General features: G+C 42.8%; 1 protein-coding gene across 1 annotated transcript in view; it reads left to right on the top strand.

Moving 5' to 3' along the window:
- Window positions 1–1,735: 1,735 nt before the first annotated feature.
- Window positions 1,736–20,086, top strand: part of SCIN (scinderin) — a 67,733-nt gene continuing 49,382 nt past the window's right edge. The window contains exons 1-3 of the mRNA XM_002713774.5: window positions 1,736–2,082; window positions 8,565–8,719; window positions 13,509–13,670. Coding sequence (XP_002713820.2) covers window positions 1,884–2,082; window positions 8,565–8,719; window positions 13,509–13,670 — 516 coding nt within the window. The 5' untranslated portion in view covers window positions 1,736–1,883. The remainder of the gene's footprint in view (window positions 2,083–8,564; window positions 8,720–13,508; window positions 13,671–20,086) is intronic.

Below are 20,086 nucleotides of genomic sequence, written 5' to 3'. Positions count from 1 at the left end.
TATGGTTCGTTTCAACAATTCTGTGGCCATCTGCAGTGACAGGAATAAAATAAGTTGCCTTTCACCTCTGGGATTCTACCAGTTGTGAAGCCATTTTTGTAAAGCCAAGGTATTCTAATGACTTGCACGATGAATCAATCACATGACTTGACACTGTTATTTTTTCCAAGGGTTAAACTGCAAAGTGTCTCCTTGGGCGTTAACATTCTGGAACACCTACATTGAATTCAACACCATGGTCCAGTACCTCAAACTTCCTGACTCCCGTGAAACCCATTGGCTATTTCTTCCAAGGATGTGAGAATTGGTAAACTCATGGAAAAATGAATGCATTTACCAGCAAAACCAACAACTCAGGCATTGCTGTTGAACAAATATCACCATGAAGCCAGGGAATAAAATAATGAGCATGAATCTCAAGGAGCCCTCGATCTTGTGAGTGAAAACACACAGCTGAGTGGGGTAACCGCTATAACACAAAGCACAGCAAGAGCACTGGGAGCAGAGAATGACGGAATTAAAATGCTTTAAGGGGGTCTGGCACTGTGGCACAGCAGGTTAAAGCCCCAGCCTGCAGCGCCAGCATCCCATATGAGCACCGGTTCGAGTCCCAGCTGCTCCTCTTCCCATCCAGCTCTCTGCTATGGCCTGGGAAAGCAGTAGAAAATGGCCCAAGTTCTTGGGACCCTGCACCTGCGTGGGAGACCCAGAAGAAGCTCCTGGCTCCTGGCTTTGGATCAGCTCAGCTCTGGCCATTGTGGTCATTTGGTGAGTGAACCAGCGGATGGAAGGCCTCTCTCTCTGTGTGTATAACTCTTGACTTTCAAATAAATAAAATAATTCTTTTAAAAAATGCATTAAGGGAGATGGTGAGATACACGTACCTATCATTAAACTGCAAAGAATTAGAGAGACTTCAATGGAAAAATATGCAGTAACAGTAGAGCCCTTTGTCGTAACATCTGCTGCTATTAAATGAATGCAAACTAAAGAGACATTTCCCATCCAGATTCTACCATGCTTTTCCCATGCTACAGTGACAAACTCTGTAGGTAAGACAATAAGAAAATCAACACCTTGCAGCCAGGTAATAGGCAACTCAAAAGGGAAGCCAGGCATAAAAATGACAGCCACAAACAGCCCTCAGGAGAGCAGCAGCTGCTCCTCCCCACCTCCCCGCAAGTAATTTCCCAAAGAAGGCAGATGGCGAGAGAGCTTAACTACAGCTGTCACACTCCTGCGGATTTACAGAGCTCTGTCCCCACCCAGGGCCAGGTCAGCTGGGAACCTTGACACGCGCTGTTTCGCGAGGGATTTTCAAACAGGGACTTCAAGACAGGGTGACGCTTCAGCCATCAGGGACGGAGAGGCTGGTCCATGAAAAGATGGAACTGATGATTAGAACGACTGTTACTTGGAGAGCCAAATTTTTTAAAAAGTGCATTAAACTTCTTCCAGCAACCGCTCTGCTCCCTAAGGGCAGGTGCACAGGAAGCCTTGTTCTAAGACCTGCTCCAGGGCCAGGAAGAGCAGGTCCCGCTCCTAGGCTGGAGGCCCCTGGAAGACCCAGAAGTAACTGGTCTGGCCGGAGCAGGGCAAGCGGGGCGCGTGCCAAGCGCTCATAGTCGTTCAAGGCCTCCCTCTGTTAGAATATCTTCTGTCAGTTCCCTCGGAAGCTGGAGATTTCGCGGAGGCTGATTCCGCTCGCGGCGCGGGAGTGTGGGAGACGCGCTGCGCTTGGTGCGCGGAGCCGCCGCCTCCCGGGGAGCCACTCCCGCCCCGGCTCGCAGCCGGCGTGCAGGCCCCGCCTCCCCGCGGGTGAACCCTATAAAGTGGCCGCGGGTCCCTCGGACGCCAGGGTCAGCCGGGTGCCGGTGGGAGCCATGGCCCGGGAGCTGTACCACGAGGAGTTCGCGCGCGCCGGCAAGCAGGCGGGGCTGCAGGTGTGGCGGGTCGAGCAGCTGGAGCTGGCGCCCGTGCCCGAGAGCGCCCACGGAGACTTCTACGTCGGGGATGCCTACCTGGTGCTGCACACGGTCCAGACGAGCCGGGGCTTCGCCTACCGCCTGCACTTCTGGCTCGGTAAGGCGGCGCCAGGTGCCCGGGACGCGCCCACGGCGGACAGAGGCGGAAAAGCTGGGGGTGTGAGATGTGCGGGCTGGAGGGAGAGTGGGAACCCCAAAACGGGCTTGGCTGGACACCTCCACGCCCGTCGTGCGTCCACCGGCCCTCCCCGGGCGGCTGGCCACCTCCTGGCCCGCGGAAGGCTGCAAAGGTGGGGCTCGGGCCCGCCCAGGATAGGCTTTCCCTTGGCGTTGACCTCGGTCAGGGCCATTCGTGGGCTGCCGGCCTGCTCCCGCCCAGGGCCGCTGCACCCTGAGGAGCTCGGCTCGCCCCGCGACAAGTTCAGTCCTGGTCTTCCCTGTCAGGGCGGAGATGAAGTTAAACACCTTTGCCGCCGCGGGCGGGAAGTCAAATATCCAAACCTGAGTATGTGCGTTGGGCACGAAGTTCGTGTTTCTGCGCCAAGTGCGGGGATTTGTCTTCCAGGCCCTTTGGCGCCGGGACTCGGCCCGCACGAGGCTGTTTGCGGGGCTGGCAAACAAACCCTTGTGTTGATGTGGGAGCTGCTGAGCTTCTATGGAACAGGGTGAAAAACACAGGTATCATCTGTGGAAATAAATAGCTGCGCGTGATGTAGTTCATTATTTAGGCGGGTTGCATGGCTATTGCTGGTGAATTTGTTATTTAGTTGAACAAGGACACTGTGTGGAACAGGACGGCTCCTTGGGCAGGAGCAATTATTTTGGGCGGCGGTGCTGCCAGGCCAGCAGGACACTGGGCCCTGTGTGTCCCACTCTTTCCACCTTCTACTTTTACTCGTAAACTTCCTGACTGTCCGCCTCCCCACGGGAGGGCTTGTGCCAGTGGGCACGCCCGGCGAACAACGTGCCAATTATCTGAGCCTTTTTGCCTTCTTGTAAAGCTAGCTCCCCTCCCCTCTATTTGTGTGTCTTTCGTTTTAGTTTAGAGCTCAAGGGGAAAACACGCGAAACCACAGGTGCGCACGGAGCCCCTGGAAGCTGCTTTTATTATTTCTAATGTTTGAAGATTTTAGAAAGTAATAGAAATATTCAGAAGTGACAGCACACACTGGGAACAGGCATTTGAGAAATGAGAGATACTCTCATATTCAGAGGGACATCCGACTAGTCATTATAGCGCTTGGTGTTAGAATTTGGGGCTTGTTCCCAGACCTCAGGTGAGGGCTGAACACATTTTGATTTCCCATTTATTATAATGTCATGATTCCTGTTATAATGTTGTAACAGATAGCAATCTGTCTACATTGTGAGTCAGAAAGCACTCAAACCTTAATATGTAACCTAGGTTAGTGAATGAGTGATGCCAGGTAGCATAGTGATGGCCCATCCTGGTCTTTTCTCCCACAAATTGGATCTGGAATGAATAAAAGTGTAAATTGCCACATTGGCTATTTGGGTGAATCAAAGTGTGGAAGAAGTATCTTAGCATATACAGCAGTTAAGTTTGTCAGAAAGCCACAAGCAAGCTTTGAGCATAATTCTTTCATTCTATTGATTCTTTTTTTTTTTTTTTTTTTTTTTTTTTTGGACAGGCAGAGTTAGACAGTGAGAGAGAGAGAGGGAGAGACAGAGAGAAAGGTCTTCCTTCCATTGGTTCACCCCCAAATGGCTGCCACAGCCGGTGCGCTGCGCTGATCCGAAGCCAGGAGCCAGGTGCTTCCTCCTGGTCTCCCACACGGGTGCAGGGCCCAAGCACTTGAGCCATCCTCCACTGCCCTCCCGGGCCACAGCAGAGAGCTGACCTGGAAGAGGGGTAACCGGGACAGAATCCGGTGCCCCGACCGGGACTAGAACCAGGTGTGCAGGTGCCACAGGCAGAGGATTAGCCTAGTGATTACCAATAGGGCCGTTAAGCATCATGTTTCATAGGCTTTACAGATTCACTTTAGCTCTTATTTATTTAGTGCTCAGCAGTTTAAAGACTCTAACAGAAAGAGGGGCAGAAGCTGTTTGTGAACTTAAGGTGCTGGTACTGAGGTGAAGGGCGTGCCGCTGTGAGCTCACTACTCAGCACTTAGTCAATGTGCCTCGCTCTGCATGAGGCACTGCTGGAGACGAATACTGGATGAAGCTTCCCTGAAAGTTTATCATCTCTAAGCTGAAATAAAGCGAAAGCTGGTAGAACACCAAAGAATTTGATACTGTGGAAGAGACGTGAATGTCCCGTGGTCACGGGCAACAGAACTTGGACAAGGAATACGAGAGTGAAGGTAAATGGTGCAATTCTGCACCAAGGGAAAATGAAGGCAACAGAGAAGACTTGAGTCAAAGGAACCCCAAGTCTCCCAGGTGGGGTTGGGGCTGGGGCTGTCCAGCAGCTCTTACAGTTTCTGTTCCCTCAGCAAACAGAGTTCAACAAGTTGGGAAGTGTCTGTGCCAGGGAGTATACTCGGCAATGGGAGGGACAAACACTTCAGCTTGGATGAACCCCCTGGGAATTATGCTTCGTGAAAGCAAAGAAAAACAACGACCTCCAAAGGTTCTCTACTGTATGGTTCTGTTTGTGTGTGATTTTGAAATGATGACACTTTAGGTTTGTTGTTGCCAGAGGAGCAGGGAGTCGAAGTATGCTTGAAGGAGTGGGGTCCAGGATTAAAGGGCCACATGAGTGATTCTTTTGGTAATGGAACTGTACAGTATCATATGATTTTGACAGTTATATGAGTTTACACATGTGATAAAATTTTATAGATGCCAAATGCACACACATTCATAAATGAGAACAAGTGAAACTGAGGAAATACTGATAAGATAGGCGGTTGTGTCAGTGCCCTGATTGTGGTATTCTGGGCTATATGGATATACAGTGTACCACAGAATGCTAAAGCATACTACGCTTTTATAAAATGTTGTCATTAGGGGGACCTGGGCCACTGACCTGGGTGCCTTTTCTCTACCAATACCACAGTGTTAGTTTCTGTAGCTGACAGCCAGGTTCTGGCTCAGGGAGTGATTCCTCCCACCCTGTGTTGCATACAAGTCTTATAGTAAGCTTGAACGTGTCTTTAATGAGCTTTGCAAAGCCATAGTGTCCCTAGGCTGTAAGACTCAATATAATGAAGCACATTGGGGCGAGAACTGACATCTTTATTATATTGAGTCTCACAGTGTGAGAACCCTATGTCTTTGCATTTAGTTACATCATCTTTGATTTTTAAATCAGCATTTTATAATTTTCAGCATATAGATCCTTCTCCTGTTTTGTTACATGTATGTCTGAGTATCAGGTTTTTTTGGAGTGATTGTAAATGGCACTGTGCCTTTAATTCCAGTTTCTGCCTGTTACTTGTTTCTTTAGGGAAATAAGATTACTGTTTGCAGTTGACTTACCTTGTGTCCCACTCTTGCTGAGTACATTTACGAGTTCTGGGAGGTTTTTTTGTAGATTCCTTAGGATTTACTCTGCAAACAATCCTATCTGCTCTACAGAGTGAGTTTTATGTCTTCGTTTCCACTTTGTGTGCCTGTTTGTTTTTCTTACCTTCTTGCAGTGGTTATTACTTCCTGTCGTGGGAAGTGAAGAGGGGTCAGAGTGTATCCTTCTCATCCTTGATCTGGGGAAAGCATTCCGTCTTCAGCATTAGGTCTGGCGTTAACCCAGTGCTCCTTGCCCAAGCTATTTATGAAGTTGAAGATGTTCCCCTCTATTCCTGGTGTGGCAACTTCTTTTTATCAATGAATGGGTATTGGAATGACATAGTTTTTAAACCTGCCTTTTAATTTGCAGCTTTTTAAGTTTGTTTTTGTTTAATTGAGAGAGAGAGAGAACAAGCAAGCACACTCCTGTCTACTTGTTCACTCCTCAAATGTTCACGATAGTCCGCAGTGGGCCAGGCCAAGGCCAGGAGCCAAGAACTCAGTCTGGGTCTCCCACCTGAGTGGCAGGGACCCAGCCAGTTGAGCAGTCACCTGCAGCCTCTCCGGGTAGGCATTAACAGGAAAATGGGAGGAGAGCAGAGCAGGGATTCGAACTCAAAGTGCTCCAGTAAGCTACACCGTCATCCCAGGGGTGGCTTAACCATTCCACGGGGTGCCTGTCCCTTTATTTGTCTTATATGTAAAATCATGACATTCTCCAAATGATTTTAGATTTATAGCATATATACAAGTATGACCTAATGTAAAAAATATAACAATGTAACATAGCATACATCAGCAAAATCACTGTAAGAAAAGAATAAATGAAATTAAAAGCAGAATTCTCTGGGGCAAACCAAGTGAAATTATAAGCAGAATTCATTCACAAAGTTCTTAAGTTCTGAACATTTGCTAGAATGTCATCATGCTATAATTGAATTTGATTCTAATTGTCACATTCGAAGCTGAAACTGGCTTCATTAAGGCCTTTTTAGCACTTTCCAAGTGAAAAAAAATTTTTTCACACTGATCTTCTCTTGCCTCGCACAGTGCATGAACACCTTCAAATGACAGCATAATTTGATTATCTTATTTTCAGTTCATTCATTAACTTCATGCCTATCCAGTCACATCTACCTAAAGAGATTTAGGTTTGAACTTGTAGTCAAGTCAGGAATGTTTATGCCAAATACATAATCTTTAATACATTTGACATTAACCTTGATCAAGGTTCTGCCTCTCCCCTCTCCTGTGTCCCATCTCCCCCTCCAACTATCTCTGTACAGTCTATCTCTACATCTTTACCGGTATCTTCAGGTTGAGAAAATGAGCAGAAGGATGACACCAGAGCCCTTTCAACTGCAGAATTGCAAGTTTTTTTAAGTGTGTGTGTTAAATACTCACCATTGACCGCAGAAAATTCACACATTTTATCACATCACATATTGTCATAGCTACTGTTTTTTTTTTTTTCTTGAGAAGATTCTTGCTACACAGTCTCCCCTTGAGAATGAGGGAGAGACTGTACAGAAATCCAGTTCTCCCTTTAATTCAGCTGGCTGATTCGCTCTCTTGACTTTGTGGTCTCATTTGGGTTTGTTCAGGTGCACCAGTATATGATCATGGTTTCTAAAATGTGTTGTATTAATTTTCCATAGTAGAAATTAACATACCATGATCACCACAAACTTTAATAAGGATCTGAGTATTTAAAAAAATCAGGTTGGCATTGTAGTATAGTGGGTAAAACCACCGCCTGTGGCACTAGCATCCCATGTGGGCACTGGTTCGTGTCCCAGCAGCTCCATTTCTTATCCAGCTCCCTGCTAACAGCCTGGGAAAAGCAGCAGAAGATGGCCCCAGTGGTTGGGCCCCTGCCACACATATGGAAGGCCCAGATGAAGCTCCAGGCCCCTGGTTTTGGCCTGGCTCAGTCCTGGCCATTGTGGCCTATCTGGGGAGTGAACCAGTGGATGGAAGAACTCTCTCTCTTTCTCCCTCTGTAACACTTTCAAATCAAAAATAGTAAAATCTACAAGTGTGTCCTAATTTCTAAGGGCTTGTACTTCAGTACCACACAAACTTTGGCCTTTCTCTGCCAAAGGTCACCTTATGATGTCAGGAAGGTGACACAGCCTCTCTGAGCCCCGTTGTCCTCAGGTGAAACATGGTAGGAAACAGGCTCTGCTGTAGGGGTTCCTTGGAGATGAAATAAGACCATCCATAGAAAATGCCAGCATAGTGCCTGGCCCATGCTAAGGGTACTGTATATGTATAAATTCCAGCAATTATTGTGCCTAGAATCATTTGAGATTTTCATACAGTTCAGAAATAATAAGGACTTTGAAGTTTAACGAAATTCATGTCCTCCTTAGGGCTGTCTTAGCTCTGTCGTGTGTACTGCCGACACTGTTCCTTAAAAATTGTTGTGTTATCCTCAGTGAGGTTGTCTGGATGGGATCTCTGATCAATTTGTGAAAATTGGATGATTGTTATGTGTTAAATTCCTGGTGCAACATCAAGTACATTAACATTTAATAAATGCTAGTATTCTAGTCCCTTTTTTCCCCTCTTTTTCCTTTAGTGATTATTGCACTCAAAAAAAATCAGTGAAGAGGAAAAAAGAATACTCAGATACAGGGGCAAGGTGTTATATTCATTTCCTTATTCTAAGCAGCAATCAATTTCCTGAAGCTCTTTAACTGTGGCCCATGATATCCATACTCTACATCAATAGTAACATTTACACATGGGAATCCTAAAAATGGACACTAATAAACACTAAACCAGTTATGGAATATTTTCATAGCCTGATCTTACTGGATATATCAAATGGATGCTTAACCTGAATCTTTCTGGAATACATTACATCTTTGAACAGCAGTGTTTCTTTTAGATTATTTTAAAGGATTAGGGAAATGCAGGAATAAAATAATTTTGTTAGCTAAACAATATAATAAACCATGCTCAGAGGTCTTTCTGTGGACTACTTATAGTGTTGATAGAGAATTAAAACAAACATTTCTGATTGGTCGTACCAGAAATTCTGCCCTACTCCTTGTCCTCGGTTGGTAGTCCAGGTGCTGTTGTTTGTCGTTTCAGGAAAGGAGTGCTCCCAGGATGAAAGCACAGCCGCGGCCATCTTCACTGTCCAGATGGACGACTACCTGGGAGGCAGGCCTGTGCAGAGCAGAGAACTCCAAGGCTTTGAGTCCACAGACTTCGTTGGGTATTTCAAAGGAGGTCTGAAATACAAGGCAAGCATGTCCCAAACAGTGTCCATGCTGACACCCCTTCTCCTCCATCCATACCTCATGTCTTGGCAGAGTGAATGTTCACTGAGAGCAGGGATTTTGTTTTATTTTTGTTTTCATCTATTTTTTTCCCTGATATGCTCCCAGTACCTGCTGGCCGCATGGTAGATGCTCAGCAAATGTGTGTGGAATATATGGCTCATTTTGTGAAATATTATGACTTGATTTATTTTGGTAGGTTAATTTACTGTTTTTAAAAATATATTTGAGATACAGAAAGTCAGAGATACTTGCTGGTTTGCTCCCCAAATGCCCACAAAGGCTATGGCAGGGAGAGACTGAAGCCAGGGTCCAGAAACTCAATTCAGGTCTCCCTATGGGTGGCAGAGGCCTTTACTAGAGCTGTTTCCCAGGTTGTACATTCTCAGGAAGCCAGAATCAGAAGTGGAACTGACTTGAACCCAGGCATTCCAAAATGGGATACAGGCCTCTTACCCAGTGTCTTAACTTCTAGGCCAAATGTTCACTCTCATGGGTTAATTTTTAAGAATGTCAAGAGCTTTCAAAAAAGCCCTTTAATATTTTGTGAAGTTATTTCAGTAATTAAATTTTGATAACTTGGGTTTTAGTGGTTTTAATTTTTGCTGTTTAGAGAATCTTTGAGTTTGTTGCCCGTAACCCAAGCTTTTAGACTCTCAGTTGTTCTAGAATATCTTAATACAGTATTTATAATAAGTACAATTTGAATTACTACAAAGAACTATGTATGCATTTCCCACACAGTGTGGTTTGAGCTTATAAATATGATAGAGGTGAAACCACTGAGCTGAAAATATGTGTGGTTTAGCCACACGAAGTCCAACACACACAGTCAGCCTTAAACATAAGCAATTTATATGTGATGGCCTGAGAATTCAGTCAATTAGCCTTGCTTCTGAAAATAACAAACAAAAATGAATAGTCAAGTAGTTCAGTTGCTTTAAGGCAGCCTTCAGTAAAGGATAGTGGGGTCTTTTTTTGGTTTTCCTGGACTTCTCCCAGTAGGCTTTTTACACTGGCCATCCTTCCAATTGGCCATCCCTGCCAATGGGTGTTAAGTTAAAGTGTGAGGACTGGAAAAACATTCTAGAACCTTTTCAAAATCGGATATATTCCAGTGGTTTCTGCATACCACACTGCCCCACTCCTTTAGCTTGTAACTTTAGTGAAGACCAGAAAATTGACATCTAAACCAAAACTGATTATAATAAATTTTCCTCTTAAGATGTTCTACCTTTACCTGTTCAGAGCCTTGCTTGAAAATTGTGTGATACCTCTGAGATCAGGACAAACACTTGTAGCTTCTCATATCTTTTGCATCATTATTTTAGTCTAAGCTATGAACCACTCTAAATAGAAAATGATCAGCTTTTATTTTATTTAATGCACCCAAGTTCTTCCAGTTTATGTCAAGTGACCCTAAAACTTCCTTTAGGTCAGTGAACCCAACATTTAAAATAGGCTGGGCCCCATAGGTACTGAAAACAGATGCTATGACATTACTTATATCTCTACTTCTGAACCCATTTTGCTTTATTCATTTGCCTTTAGAGTAAGAATATAAGCTTCCTGTGCTTGGTTTCTTGAAATGTGCAATGGATATTAAAGCAGGTTCCTCATGCAGACATTGCAAGGATTAAGGATTGAATTAAATAATAAATAATTAATTTTAAAAATTAAAATTAAATGAATTAAATAAACTATACAGTGTATACTCAATCAGTAAGGACTTATGTTATTAATCTTGCTGGCTATTAGCAAGACTTTCAAAATCAAACTTCTGAATACATTCAGAAGTAGATATGATTAAAGTCATTTCCCAGCTGTTGAATAATTATCATCTAATATTGAACATTAAAACTAACACAAATCAGCATTTTTAGAAAAGTAGTTTTTTTTCTGGGCTGGCACTGTGGCACAGTAGGTTAATCTTCTGCCTACAGCGTTGGCATCCCATGTGGGCACCCGTTCTAGTCCTGGCTGCTCTTCTTCTGACCTGGCTCTCTGCTATGACCTGGTAAAGCAGTGAAAGATGGCCCAGGTATATGGGCCTCTGCACCTATGTGGGTGACCTGGAGGAAGCTCCTGGCTCCTGGCTTTGGATAGACTCAGCTCTGGCCATTGTGGCCATCTGGGGAGTGAACTAATGGATGAAGACCTTTTTCTCTGGCTCTCACTGTTTGTAACTACCTCTCAAATAAATAAATAAAATCTATAAAAAAAGGTGATTTTTGCCAACAGGTCAGATTGATTTCTCAGCAAGACATGTGTTCACTGTCTTATTAATGGCATTGAACAGATGTTGATGTGTACAGTTGCACAAACAACTGATAGCAAACTGAAAGCAGAGGTGATTTGCTACCCAGAAACCAAAGATGGTTGCATTATACTTAATTTCACCCCTGTATTAACTTCAGACTAACAGGAATGTGCTAATCACTTCATTTGTATTATCACATTTTATATAAATAGCCATATGGTACAGCTTCCATCATAAATGAACCCAAGTTTGGAGAGGCTACATAGCTAGCCGGGTCCAGTAGCTGGAATGAGATTGTGACCATCTGACTCCAGTGCCTAAACTGGTGACCGTGATATTCTCATGCTCTCAACATAAATAAATGATTCAACTGGCAGGAAAAGTGTTGTAAGGTAAACTTATGAAACAAGATGTGTCTATTTGAAATGGGCAAAACTTGGCAAAGCCTACCATTATCAAGTAAGTGGAAGTCATATTGAGTTTCATATAAAATGAGTAATATACAAGCTAGCTGGGAAAAGTCAAGGCCAACTTCCTGTCTCATTTGGTTGACTTTCATTTCTCTCTCAGGTCCATCATGGCCTGGGAAGGATTCATACAGGACTGTCACTCACCACTGCTTCTTGATGTTGAGTGTCTGGCTAGCCTTCTTCTCCCAAGCTCAACAAGACCCTGCCCTCGGCAGAACTTGTACACATATTGACAGTATCACTGGTTAGAGATCACTCACTTTTCTATTATTCTGCCTTCTGACAGAAAGTGGCTGGAAGTTTCTAATGTAAATTGAAGCAACAATCATGGAAAAACTATTTACACAACATAAGGTTTTTATTTTGTACTTTTGTGGCATCAAATACTAGAACAAATTATGTTTTAAAAAATCATGTTAGGGAAGAGAAGTTAACCTAGTAATTGAGATGCTCATATCCCATCTCCAGTGCCTGGGTTGGAGCTCCAGTTCCACCCCAGTTCCAGCTTCCTGCTATAGCCGACACCAGCAGGTGGTGATCATGCCAGTAACTGAGTCCCTGCCATCCACCTGGGGTACCTGGAGAAACCAGTCATCAGCCATTGTGGGCTTTGGGGGAATGAAACAGCAGATGGGAGCACTTCCTCTGTGTATCTGTGTGTGTGTGTGTGTGTGTGTGTGTGTCAAAGAAAAAAATCATTTTTAAAAAGCATGAAATTTTCAGACTGCCACTCTGATTACTCGCTTTATGAAATTAGGCTGAACATTCTATATGTATCCTAAGACTACTCTATATTTTATAACTTGTCAAAATCAGATCACAGCGTATTTCTACTTAAAAACTGAAATGACAGAAAGCAGTGGAATATAATAAAAACTTGCATTTATTTTATTGGATACTAGTTCATCCAGTCAAGAAATGCAGAACTCTTTATAAAACTGTGACTTGGGAAATTATTATATAAGCTCTAACTCCTGAATCAACATTTAACCTATACTAACAAAACCTTTCTATTCATGAGGGTCTTTGCCTGAAGAATAGAAGAAATTTAAAGGCAGTGGAAATGTAAAAAATGTGCTATACATAAACAGTGGAATTTCTCATTTTGGGTTCACTGACATGTTTATATAATAAATTTGAAAGATTATTTTGTAGACTATACAACCAGCTTTTCTTATAGGAGGCCTTTGATCTATCAATGACAGAATTTTGTTAATACTTACTCTTAATTATACACATTACCTCATAATTATGGAAAGAAAATTGGTTCCTAATTAATTAGAAAAAAATTAAAAGGTGTGTGATGTTGCAAATAATGCAAGAAGATATAGTTGGTACAGCTAATATTTTTTAGCATTTCTCTAATTCATTAAAATTGTATTTTATTTTGTTTTGTTTTAGTCGAGATGTACAATCAAGATATTGCATCTCTCCTAACTTAAAAAACATACTCAGGTTTTTTGATATCCCTTCTATTCTATTTAGTAAACTCTGTTTCCTAGAAAATAAAAAAGCCTTTTGCTTTTCTTAATATAGAAACAGAAACCATACATAGAAGCACCCATCCACACCAGAACTCAACTTCTTTTCTCTGTCCTAACCCTGCAACTCGAGTGCCTGCTGTTGTCTCTGCTCCTGCAACCTCCTATCTCCCCTTCTCCCGAGCTCTTCGTCTGCCTTCTCACTCACTGAGGCCTTTGAAAATCTTCAGTCTCCCAGAAGCAGGAGCCACCCTTCTTCTTGTTAATGCAGCAGTTTTATCTACTGAAGGCTCTCAGCAAATATTTGCAGTTTTAAATTGAACTATAAAAACAGTACAAGGAAACCAAACAAATAGACCTAATTTACCAAGGAATACTCTCTCCATGTTTATCTTTGGTGGTGGCTATCTTATCTTGGCCCTGGTAGGTGTAGTTTTGGCATCAACATCTGTGGTTTTATGATTGGCTTATGGTTGGAGGTCTCATTGGTCTTTGTTCTGTGCTGTGTCTCCCCCTACCCGCCCCGCCCCCACACTGATCAGGCTGGAGGTGTGGCGTCTGGACTCAACCACGTGCTCACAAATGACTTGACGGCCAAAAGGCTTCTCCATGTGAAGGGGCGGAGAGTGGTCAGGGCCACGGAAGTTCCCCTCAGCTGGGACAGCTTCAACAAGGGCGACTGCTTCATCGTTGACCTTGGCACCGTAAGTTCCATAGACACCCAGGAACCACCTACGGGAATAGATAATTTTCAGATCAAATCATCGAAGATAATCGGGATCATATGAGTAATTGGCAAGTATTTAAATGACACATAAAGTAAAACTTCAAAATGTGTGTTTTCTTTGATAGGTTTAGAATAAAGTAGTGAATTAGTTCTTCCTATCATAGAAAAGAAATTTAATAACTTTTCTTGTATTTCCTGTTCTCTCTGAACAGAATTTCCTCTAATTATTTTTGTCCATAGCTGCACATGGAAAAAAACAGCTTGAGGAAGAAACTGATTCTCCTAATAATCAAAGGCTCTAGAATTTAAGAAGGATGTGAATCTAAGTAGTCTACCAAAGGATTTGTGGGTAATTTCTTAACACACTGTGTGTTCTAAGCAAAAGGGACAATTTCCAGTGATAAAATAATACATTCTCTTCATTAATTCATACTTCCAGTGGTAACATAATTCATAATCTCCATTATTTGCAAGCATTTATTTTCTAAAAAACTTTATATGCATCATTTAATTGCTATGCAAATGCAAACAAATTTAATTATCATGAATAACTTGCATTTGAGCTTTCCAACTCTATTTTTTTGAGCTTGGCAAATCATTAACTTCTGTAAGCCTTAACTTCCTCATTTTTTAAAATATCTGGACTCTGATTTCTGACGCCACTTCCAGCCTTAGCTGACTACGATTCCGTCTAATCTGACACACAGTCACATGTGGAAAAGGCACTTATCATCCCAGTCTCAGAAGGACGACGAAAACCTTAGAAGATAGGAACAAATCACCCAGGCCTGTACTGGTTAAGTGGTGACCTGGATCTGAACCCAATTTTTCTAGTCCCAGATCACATTCTATTTTTTAATTGTTATTTTTATGACTTTTGTTTGTTTTTTAAGAGCATGAGATCGAGCTGCCATCCACTCGTTCACTCTGCTAATGTCTAAGGACTGGGCTGGGGCAAGCATCAGGAGCTGGGAACTCAGTCCAGGTTTCCCACATGGGTGATGGGAATCAAGTTACTTGAGCCTCATTATACTAGGCTGATTAGGTATATACTAGATAGTTAACAAAATGTCTTCTAACAGTTTGAGCATCTGCTGAATCCATCATCGGTAATGCTTAATCTGGCTGAGATTCTCCTGAAAGTGGTATTATTCATTAAATCATTTATCATTTTGTGAATCAGATTTTCATGGAGCTTAGACAACAGGCTAGACAGTTGAAAGTTGTGGTAGATTAAGTCGTAGTTCTAATGTCATATGCTCTCTTCCTGTAGGTAGTATCAACTGGTAAAAGTATGACCCACAAATCCAGGCTTACATGAATTTGAAGGACAGTCATCTATTTAACAGTAAATTTTCTTTCTAATACATAGTTAATTATCTTTAATGTCTCTCAAGTCCTCTGCTGTTCTCATTCCTGACTAGAGAGACAGTTAGGATGATTTTGTTGCAGACGTACTTGTGTTTGTTTTTTTCTTACATTTGGAAGTTTGCTGCACTCTAAGGGGACACCCTACAAACATTAAGATGATCTATGTATGTGATGTGAACCTTTAAACAGCCGGTATGTTGCTGAAGGTTTCTAAATGGTGATTAGATCTTATAGTTACCTTGAGGACTTTATGTGGAGGTGTGTCTCAGCAAAGAAAGAAAGACTGAAATTTTCTGTACTGTAGTATTGAAATGATACTCCTTAAGCTAATTATTTAAAGACCACTCACTGCATTAGAGAGTACAAAAGGAAACCAGTACAGCAGCTGCTTCAAGTTTTTTATTGCCAGGCGTGAAGAATATAGGTTAAACTTCTAACGTTCCCACCCATCTGAAGCCAGCTGACCCAGATTAAAGTTATGGCTCTAACCTAAATCTCATATCTTGATCATGCTTAAAAGATGTCGGCATTTTTTATAAACAGTCACTATTGTTAATATGATATGCCTTAGAAATACCTGCTCTTTTATACAGTCTTAGACTATAGTAGTTATTCCCCACACTTGACAACCTCTTCAACCCAAGCATGAAAATATAAAGTCATCAATTTAGTCAGTTCAAAAGTTAAGAAAATTATCAATATTTTAAAGAACATGTATCTTATATTTAATGTATCTTCATTACATAATATGGAATGTAGCTAGATTGTAATAATTTGCAATTTACCAAATTTTTGTAAAACTACTTTTGACTTACATAATATAATGTTGGTGGATAATTATTTTCACACCACTTTTAAAGATATTTTTAGAAATTAATCAATCCAATAAACCCACATCTAGACATTTCTCAAGAAAGCAGAGTAACTACAGGATGTGAATGCTTCTGAGTAAAGCCCGTGGTCTCAAGGATTGGGGCCAGGTTTTAACTCTTGCAAATAAACGTCAGAGTCAGGCACTAGGGCCGGGCCGCTCATGGAGAATAAGTTTCCCAGGAGTAGAATTCCTGTGGCGAGTTACCAACCCTGATAGGTTGCATGTTCTGCTCCCTTGTTAACTGGTTGGGTCAGTTATGCAGCTTTGCCCTATTTATAACCTACCGCCTCCCCGCTTTGTTGTCCTGCTGCTTTACAAAAGCAACCCCCACTTCCTCATTTACCAGTCTGTCTTTATTCCTCACTCACGGTCTGACTTTCACTGCCACCATGCCTCAGAGACTTCCTGCTAAGGGCATCGGCGGCCTCTGCTGAACACAGGGGGCATTGCTCATTGTGCACACGGCCCTTGGGCTGCAGTGTGCACTCTCTTCACCCCTACTCCTCCTGTGCCTCTCTTGTCTTCCTCACTTTCAGTCTCCTCTTTCTCATTCTTCTCTGCATGGTCTGCCCACCTTCTCAGTTCTTTTTAGTTATTCCAGCTTTTTTCCTTGTCCATTTTGGTTCATTTAAAATCACATTTAGTATTGTGGTTCTAAGAGTCATGAATCTCTTAGTTGCCCTTGCACTGAGTACATTTTTCCTCTCTCCTGTTCTTAAGGACATCTTAAGATATTATGAGATGCCTTAATGAAATACTACTATAGAATTTTCTAAAGGATTCCACTTTCAAGTGTTGTCCCTTTCTTTGTGCGTTCTTCCTGCCTAAACTCATCCTTACCCATAGCTTCACCTCCACACACAGATTCTGACTCACACCTCTTGCCCGAGCTCCATGTCAGTATCAGGCTGCCTCATGGGTCTTTCAGCTTATGTGTATAATGAGCCCCTCGAGCTCATTATAGAAAATGGAGCTCATCAACTTCACCTGCTTATTTAAACGTGACTTCTCTCATTGTCCTTACCTGTTAATGGGACCACCGTTCACTCAGACTCTCAAACCCCAAAGCCAAGAGTCATCCTGACAACTTCTCCCAAGCATTCCACATTCATCTGATTCCTATCCAGTTCTCTTCTGCCTCACTAATATCTCAAGTCTTCCCTGTCTTCCTTATCACTGTTGATATTGTCTCAATATGTCATGAATGAGGCATTCACTTGAGTCTCCGTTGCTTTTCTTTTGCAGGTTGTTTACTTTGCCAAGAATGATCTCATCTTCCATGACATCTTTCTTTAGCAAGCACTCAGGATTGTTCATTCTTAAATATTCATCTCAAATACTGACTTCTTCACAATGTATTCCCTGGCCAAATCCTCTTCTGCTTCTCTTGTCCGCTATCCTACCCGTATAGACTTAGGTCTACCCTTATCTTAGCTTCCAAGTCCGCACACAGAGACTTTCCTGTCAAACGTCTTACATTGCTTGCCCTTTTATTTATGATCCTCACTCACTTGCTTTGTTCTTAGTATAAAGCGCAGAACCTGCAGTCACTCAACAGATGTCGCAAATGTGTGTCTACCCAGCATAGAGCACACAGTCTCAGGTAGTCCTGTTATCCAGAGGTGTAATTTTCTTTTGTCTCAACCTAACTCTATTTCCAAAAGAGGGTTAAAAATTAAAAATAAATTTTCCTTTGAGGTGAAATTTGTTAGCCATCCAAGTAATTCAAACTTATCCCACCATTCATTTTCCAATCCTCAGATACAAAGGATGTGTATGAAATATTATGGCATGGGAGTAGGAAATGAAATTGAGGGTAGAAGTGAGTCTGGTTTTCAGTCTTCATTCACCTATAACTTTCATTGGGGCAGACCCATATCACTTATTTATTTATTTTTATTATTTGACAGATAGACAGTGAGAGAGAGAGACAGAGAGAAAGATCTTCCTTTTGTTGGTTCACCCCGCAAATGGCTGCTACGGCCAGCGCTGTGCCAATCCGAAGGCAGAAGCCAGGTGCTTCCTCCTGGTCTCCCATGAAGGTGCAAGGGCCCAAGCACTTGGGCCATCCTCCACAGCCTTGCTGGGCCACAGCAGAGAGCTGAACTGGAAGAGGAGCAACTGGAACTAGAACCCGGTGCCCATATGGGATGCCGGTGCTGCAGGCAGAGGATTAACCAAGTGAGCCAAGTCGCCAGCCTCCAGACCCATATCATTTATTCTTGAGCCTTGGACTTTGGCTTCAGTCTGTAAAACATTTGGTGAAGACCATCCAAAGGCCCATTTTGGTCTTCCACCATCATGCCTACATGCCAACTGCAAGACCTCTCCTGGTCCTGCCAGGTACGACTGCATCCTTCTCAGGAACTTTGCTTTGACTTTCCCATCCCACACTGGAGTGGCCGGACATTCTGTTCTCATCACAGCAGGGCCCCTGGTCCAGCTGCCTGGACAATTTTTTTGACCAGTGTTTTCTGCTCTAATGCGCAGGCTCTTGGATGGCTGTATGACAAATCAATGAATTCTTCTCAAAGATTTGCTGCTTCTGGTCAGTTTTCCTACTTCTCTTTATCCCTAATTTTTTTTCATTTTGGACCAAAGTAGTCTTGTACCATTTCACATTCTTGCCTATTCTACGGTTCCTGAAATATAATCTAGCATCTAAAGCCAAGATTCTGCTGCTTGATATGCAAAGCTAGCTTTTTAGATAGCATTCTCACTCACTGTCCCCCAAAGAACTTTATCTTAGCAAAATCAAGTTTCTTTTAAACTAAAACTAGGTTGACTTTTGCATTATTGTCTCTGTAGGACTTTAAAGTGCTTAGTTTTAACTAAAGACAGTAAAATCTTCTGCACAAATTTGTCCTTACCCCAAAGTAACACATATACTGCTAGATTTATAAGAGGAGATCCTGCTCTGCTATGTCCTGGGAAAAGCAGTAGAAGATGGCCCAAGCCCTTGGGCCCCTGCACCCACGTAGGAGACCCGGAGGAAGCTCCTGGCTCCTGGCTTTGGATTGGCACAACTCCAGCCATTGCGGCCAATGGGGGAGTAAACCAGTGGATGGAAGACCTCTCCCTCTCCCTCTCCTTCCTCTCCTTCCTCTCCCTCCTCTCCCTCCTCTCCCTCCTCTCCCTCTTCTCCCTCTCCGTAACTCTGACTTTCAAAGTAAAATAAATAAATCTTAAAAATAGAGGAGAGCCTGAGGAAATAAGGAAAGATAATAGAAAAGATAAAGCTAATCTTAAATTTCTAAATTGTACTCTGATTAAAAAATAGGGATGAATGCAACTTACTGTGCAGTTGGTGTCTGCTAGGTGAATGAAGTATGTAAGGGTGAATATCAGGTAGGCTTTGACTTAGGTACTGTCAACTTGTGGGAGGCACAGACACATAAACAATATGAGTAGGACAAGGAAGGCTGGGAGAAGCATTGGAGTAGAGCTACAAAGTCACTGTAATTGGAGAATGGATGAATGCATTGGAAGACAGCCCTTCAAGTATCAGGATCTATACTTAATTCTTAGTCATGGGTTCATTTGGAAGAGGTTTGATCTCAAAAGATTTTAATTTTAAAGATTTAAGATGACACTTCAGTGTAGATAATTTTTCAACCCTGCCTCTCGCGCTTCTTGCAATATATGATGAATGTTAAGAACCACTACGATATAGGAAATGGCTAGCTGTGCCTGACAATTCAGGGTTGTCAGGATAAACCAGTCAGTGAGTCATCAACATATGTGGCTGGAAGAAGTGGCCTTTCTAAAAACGTATATTTATTATCAAAGACAGTGACAGAGAAAGAGGGAAATACAGAAAGAAATCTGCCACCTGCTGGTTCACTCCCCAAATGATTGCAATGGCAAGAGCTGGCCAGGCCAAAGCCAGCAGCCAGGAACTCCATCCAGGTCTCCCACGTGGGTGGCAGGGGCCCAGGACTAGGGCCATCTTCCACTGATATTGAAGACACGTTAGCAGGGAGCTGGATGGGAAGCAGAGCCACAGGGATGTGACCCGGTGCTCTGATTTGGGTGCTGGTGTCTCAGACAGTGGCTCAACCTGCCCTGCTGCAACACCAACCACAGAAATGGCATTTGATAAAGCAGATCTGGAAACCTTCTTTGGTTTGCCAGACACTTATGTGAAT

Source organism: Oryctolagus cuniculus, chromosome 16 (genome assembly GCF_964237555.1).
Source record: "Oryctolagus cuniculus chromosome 16, mOryCun1.1, whole genome shotgun sequence".
NCBI classification, from domain to species: Eukaryota; Metazoa; Chordata; class Mammalia; order Lagomorpha; family Leporidae; genus Oryctolagus; species Oryctolagus cuniculus.
This window is presented reverse-complemented; position numbering and strand designations above follow the sequence as displayed.